Source organism: Macaca thibetana, chromosome 18 (genome assembly GCF_024542745.1).
Source record: "Macaca thibetana thibetana isolate TM-01 chromosome 18, ASM2454274v1, whole genome shotgun sequence".
In the NCBI taxonomy this organism is placed as follows: Eukaryota; Metazoa; Chordata; class Mammalia; order Primates; family Cercopithecidae; genus Macaca; species Macaca thibetana.
In genome coordinates, this window is record NC_065595.1 from 21,182,284 (window position 1) to 21,188,530 (window position 6,247).

Consider the following 6,247-nt stretch of genomic DNA (forward strand, 5'->3'; position numbering starts at 1 on the left):
AAAAGTGCAGACTCAGGAATTGGACGATGTGAGCTCAAATCTTATTTCTACCACTGCAGGCAGGATACTTTGCATTTCTGTGGCTCCATTTCCTCTTTTATAAAAGAGATGATACTAACACTGTCCTCCCCCGCATAGTGGCTGCTAGAACTAAACGGCACCGCTCCCGCCCAAGCCTCGGAATGATGCCTACTGTATTAAAGTACTCACTCACCAGTGCCTCTTATTCTTTTTCCATCCACATGACTGCCAGGAAAACCAAACTGAGAACTAAGGTCAGAACGACATGCTGTGCTCAAAAATCTCAGGCAAAATGTCAGAGCAACAATGCCAAGTATTTTCTGGTACATTAGAATGAAAATCAGTTTAAAAAACTACCAAGTATTGTATTCATCTGTTACAATAAATTAAGTCATCTATCCACTTAGGTAAATCATTCAATTCTTTCCCGAACCATTTATCTTGGAAAAATCTTTTTACCTTAAAAGATTTTCAATTTTCAGGCTCCTACAGATGGAACATGGTCAGTGCATGACTAGAGCAACTTACAAGGCAAATAGAGCGTTAACATGGCTGTGACTAATGATGACAATATGTGCCACCACCTCATCACCAGGAATCTGAGCCAGCCACGGCACCTTCTGGATTTTCTTGGCCGGCTTATTTGGCCCCAGTTTGTCAGAATGTTCCCTACAACATCACTAAGTGTTGGAGCAAAACACAATTTCAAAATGGGGCTTGAAGAAGATGGCTAGTAAATCAATTGGATTTGTATTCTCTTGCTATTTCATTAAGTATCCGGACATCTAATCCCGTGTAGAATGGCAACTGCTTCAAATTATGTTTTTTGGTTTGTTGTTTTTTGTTTTTTTGAGATGAAGCCTCACTCTTGTCTCCCAGGCAGGAGTGCAGTGGCACGATCTTGGCTCACTGCAACCTCCACCCCCCAGGTTCAAGCGATTCTCATTACTCAACCTCCCAAGTAGCTGGGATTATAGGCACCCACGACCATGCAGGGCTGATATTTGTATTTTTAGTAGAGATGGGGTTTCACTATGTTGGCCAGGCTGGTCCTGAACTCCTTACCTCGGCCTCGCAAAGTGCTGGGATTACAGGTGTGAGCCACCGCGCCCGGCCTTATGTGCTATTTTGAATTACAAAATATCAGATGAAAGCTTTTGATTACCTTTACGATGGATATTATGCTACTAAGCATTTTTCTTTTTTTTTTTTTTTTTTTTTTTTTGAGACGGAGTCTCGCTGTGTCGCCCAGGCTGGAGTGCAGTGGCCGGATCTCAGCTCACTGCAAGCTCTGCCTCCCGGGTTTTTACGCCATTCTCCTGCCTCAGCCTCCTGAGTAGCCGGGACTACAGGCGCCCGCCACCTCGCCCGGCTAGTTTTTTGTATTTTTTAGTAGAGACGAGGTTTCACCGTGTTAGCCAGGATGGTCTCGAACTCCTGACCTCGTGATCCGCCCGTCTCGGCCTCCCAAAGTGCTGGGATTACAGGCTTGAGCCACCGCGACAGCATTTTTCAATACAAAGTACATTAGTCGTGCATTCAAAATGTGAATGTAAATTGCTATGTTCGTTTGTCTGGCTTTGGGAAAAGCAAGTTTTTACGTTTTTCCTTGTTAGTGGTTCCCATCAGCATCAACTATGAATCATTCTTCTGAAAAAGAGGTTACCCCAGTGACAACACATCTGATTTTTTGTCACTTTCCGGCAGGAAAGTGTGTGTCTCTTTAGTTGTGGGAATAATTTTGGGAAACTAATAACAAACTTCTAACCATCCGAAGTCCATCTCTATCACATGCCAAGAAGTGTGGCTGCAGTCTCACTCCATCTAGCGTGAGCCCGCACATTTACTAACACACTCCTTAGCATGTATTATCAAGCACAGAATGGGCAAGACTTTTCCCCCCGAATAAGGAAGCAACTCATTACCAAAAGCAAACTAAATGTCTAAAAAAAGAAGCCCTCCAGGTGCAGTGGCTCATGCTTGTAATCCCAGCACTTTGGGAGGCCGAGGCGGGTGGATCACGAGGTCAGGAGTTCGAGACCAGCCTGACCAACATGGTGAAACCCCGTCTCTACTAAAAATACAAAAATTAGGCATGGTGGCAGGTGCGTATAATCCCAGCTACTCAGGAGGCTGAGGCAGGAAAATCACTTGAACCCAGAAGGCAGAGGTTACAGTGAGCCAAGATCACACCATTGTATTCCAGCCTGGGTGACAGAGTGAGACTCCATCTCAAAAAAAAAAAAACCAAGATATCTCATATAACAATATGAAATGTTGCCCATATTGATGACATCAATGATGTTAATAATAAGCATCATACAGTGTATAAACTATTCTCATCTTTCTTGAGAAGACTCGCTCTATTGCCCAGGCTGACATGATCTCTGCTCACTGCAACCTCTGCCTTCTAGGTTCAAGTGATTCTCCTGCTTCAGCCTCCCAAGTACCTGGGATTACAGGTGTGTACCACCACACCTGGCTAATTTTTGTGTTTGTAGTAGAGATGGGGTTTTACCATGTTTGCTAGGCAGGTCTCGAACTTCTGACCTCAAGTGATCCACCCACCTTGGCCTCCAAAAGTGCTGGGATACAGATGTGAGCCCCCATGCCTGGCCTTTCATCTTAAGAGGTTGGTCTTCATGAGATTCTTCTGACTAGACTGATCGTAGAGCCTCCTACATTAAAAATTCCTCTTCCCTTTTTGATTCCTGGCAAAATGCAAATTAAGGCTCATCTTCTCTTTCCTTTCTGGTTCTGTGTCTTCAATTCTCAAGAGTTTGTCTAGAATGCTCCCAGCACAAACCTCCACTGCCCTGTGTTCACCTCCGCAATGGGCCAGGGAAACCTACTTACTTCTTAGAGCGTATTCTTTGGGCTTCACTGAATTCAGATCAGAAAGGAATTCATCAGTATCTTGCATGCACTTCAGAGAAATGTTTCTTGCAGGAAAAACAAAAGGAAATTGAAAAGACAGCAGGCAAAATAGTAGAGTCAGGCCCATCATTGTCTCCTAACCTGTTAGGATAAGCCTCACATCTTGGGTAAACAGCCTTATATTTATGAAACACTGGCGTATGATATGTTGCGGGTAAATGGGACATGCTCGCTCTTTAATAGGCAGAGAGACAAGCTGCGTCTCCCAGCCACCTGCAAAGCAGCCAAGATGAACAAACCATGGAAACCAATTTATATACAACTTGTTATTGTTGAGTAACACAGCACTGTGGATGTGGGGGCCGCTGACCACCTGGCTTCCTTTGGTTATGCAGATTAACATTTCCAGTTAACATGGATAATGCTGGATTTTCTCTGGTTAGATGGCCTGGTGTACATCTCTGGGTTTCAAAATTCTAGTGACTATGTTAAGTGGCAATATTTGGCTTTTGTCCAAGAAGGATGATGAACTTGTAAAACGTTTGGATGAATGATAAGCAAAGAAGGGCTTCTCCATGATGGTCTGCATAGGGTACGCATCTGCTAAAGCATGTGCTGGACTTTGAGAGCGGTATCAGCGTGGGAGTGTTGAACTGCCCCGTGGGAAGGAAGTTGTTGCAGCAGGACAAATATGCACACACATCCACACGTGGGAGTTTGGAAAACACATCCTGGGAAGTCAGATGCTGACAAAGGACCTTGGGAATGGTACGCAACTACTTTAAGGAAACATAAAACGTGTCGATCTGGATTTCTCACGGCGTAAATATTCTTTTTCCAGAAAGACTTGCTTTAAATAGTAACTTCCATATATCTCCATTTAAAATGGCAAACAATTTCTGTAGATCTTGTTTACACTGCTGGAACACATCTGCACTTGTGGGTGGCCGTGACTTAGTTGTACTTCCTGCTGCCATTTGGCTTCAGAGCATCTTCTAGCATCCCGGACCACCCCTTTCTATGCACACACCCCGCCGACTCTGAGTTCGGTTCCTTTGTTCATGCCCTGCCCTCTGTCTGGAGTGACCTTCTCCTGCTGGGCATCCTCATCTATTCCCACTTCTTCTAAGTGGGTGTTGGCTCTTCCAGGAAGCCCTTCTGGGCTTCCCCTCTGAGAGTAGGCTATGAGAATAGCCTGTTCTCTCTGCTGCCTAATTGCTTTGCACATTCCCTTTACCTTCTCACTTTGAAGGTATCTATTTCTGCCTCCTTTTTTCTTTTAGACTGGAAGCTCTAGGAGGGCAGGCACTGTGCTCTTTTTATCATCCTGGGATGTTCTCAGGCCTTCTGGGTAGTGATTAAGAGCCAAAGCTGTTCCTTACTGGCTGTGTGACCTAGAGCAATTGTGCTGTCTCATTGATCTTATCTTGAAAATGAAGATACTAATAGTTTCTACACCTTGGAATTATGAAATTTAATATAAAGTATTAAAAGAAGGCCAAGTGTGGTGGCTCATTCCTGCCATCCCAGCACTTTGGGAGGCCAAGGCAGGAGGACTGCGTGAGCCCAGGAGTTACAGGTTACAGTGAGCTATGATTACACAACTGCACTCCAGCCTACGCATCAGAGCGAGATTCTATGTCTTAAAAAAAAAAAAAAAAAAAATGTTAAAAGTACTGAAAGAGTCTGGGTGTAGTGGCTCATGTTTATAATCCCAGCACTTTGGGAGGCTGAGCAGGAGGCTCACTTGAGCCCAGGAGGTCAACCAGCCTGGGCAACATGGTGAGACCCGTTTCTACCAAAAATTTACAAAATTAGCCAAGCAGAGTAGCACACACCTGTAGTCCCAGATATCTGGCAGTCTGAGGTGGGATGTTTGCCTGCGGCCAGGAGGTCGAGGATGCAGTGAGCTGAGTTTGTGCTATGGCACACCAGCTTGGACAACAGAGCAAGACCCTGTCTCAAAAAAAACCAAAAAGTATTGAAAGAGTTACTGGCCTATTATAAATACTCAAGAAATACTATGTATTGTCCTTATATTCTAAATGCCCACTACATACCTGGCAGATAATATACCAGATATCCTGATAATGTATCTACAAGGGGACATTAGAGTATCTGACCTTTTGTAGACTCTTAATAAACAGTAGGTACTGTGGCAGTTTAGGATTTTTTTATTGGCTTGAAAAAAACATTCAGGCACACAAGCCGAAATAGTTAACACACTATCAGGTAAATAATTCCCTGAAAAAAAAAAAAAACGTAATTTAGATCCAAGTTACAAAGGGGGGCAGCTTTAAAACACAGAATTTTCTAGTAGTCAAAACTACTCAAAGTTGAACTGGGGCTCTTTCAAATGACATCACAGTCTCCAGCCTTGGAAGAGCTCAGCTATTGGTTGACCATGAATGAAGGCATTAGAGAGATTCAAGCCTCAGATGGTCCCTGTACAAATTACCTCTTAGGTCTCCTCCAACTTTGAAATCCTCTGCATCTACCTTCAAAAGTATTTTTGGCTGGGCACAGTGGCTCACGCCTCTATTCCCAGCACTCTGGGAGGCTGAAGCAGGCAGATTTCTTTGAGCTCAGGAGTTCAAGACCAGCCTGGGCAACATGGCAAAACCCCATCTGTACAAAAACAATACAAAAAGGAATTTTTTTTTTTTTTTTTTTTTTTACCATTAATGTGTTATTATTAAACACCTCTGAAAGTGTTGTCTAATTGAAGTAGACACTGAAATTTGATGCAAAAATGAAAGCATCCAACTTGGAATATATAGATACATCAACAACTTGTAGGAAAAAGGAAACCAAATTTGGTGCCAGAAACCAGGGTTTAAGTCCTGGCTCTTACAGAAGCAGGTTCAGTTTCCCTATCTGTAAAATTGTGAACTCAGCCCAGTTCACACAGTTGTATTATAGCATGAACCTAAAGCTCATGATACAAAAACATTTATAGAATCCCGAGTCCTAAATAAATGTTTGTTAGCATTAGAGCTCTCACCGCCAAGTTGCTTTTTGGGTTTTGTTTTGCTTAATCATATTTCTACCTTAGGAAAAGGTGAGGGAGGGGACTGAAAAAACTAGAGGTTTAGATAATTTGAATACAGTCAGTCCTTTGTATCTGCTGGTTTCAAATCCATAGATTGAAAGAAAATATTCAGAGGGGTAAAAAACAACTTTTAAAAATACAAATAAAAAGACAATATAGTGTAACAACTACTTACATCATATTAGGTATTGTATGTACTGTAGAGATGATTTAAAGTATAGGGGAGAATGTGTGTAGATTATATGCAAATATGAGACAATTTTATATCCGGGAGTATCAGTGGGTTTTGATATTCAC

The 6,247-nt window shown here is 42.8% G+C and overlaps 1 protein-coding gene across 1 annotated transcript in view; it reads right to left on the bottom strand.

Annotated features, from left to right (window-relative positions):
• The window catches only part of LOC126941443 (O-acyltransferase like protein-like), a 76,829-nt gene extending 73,795 nt beyond the window's left edge, over positions 1-3,034 (bottom strand). The window contains exon 1 of the mRNA XM_050768071.1: positions 2,878-3,034. Within this exon, the coding sequence (XP_050624028.1) occupies positions 2,878-3,028 (151 nt within the window). The 5' untranslated portion in view covers positions 3,029-3,034. The remainder of the gene's footprint in view (positions 1-2,877) is intronic.
• Between the last annotated feature and the right edge of the window lie 3,213 nt (positions 3,035-6,247).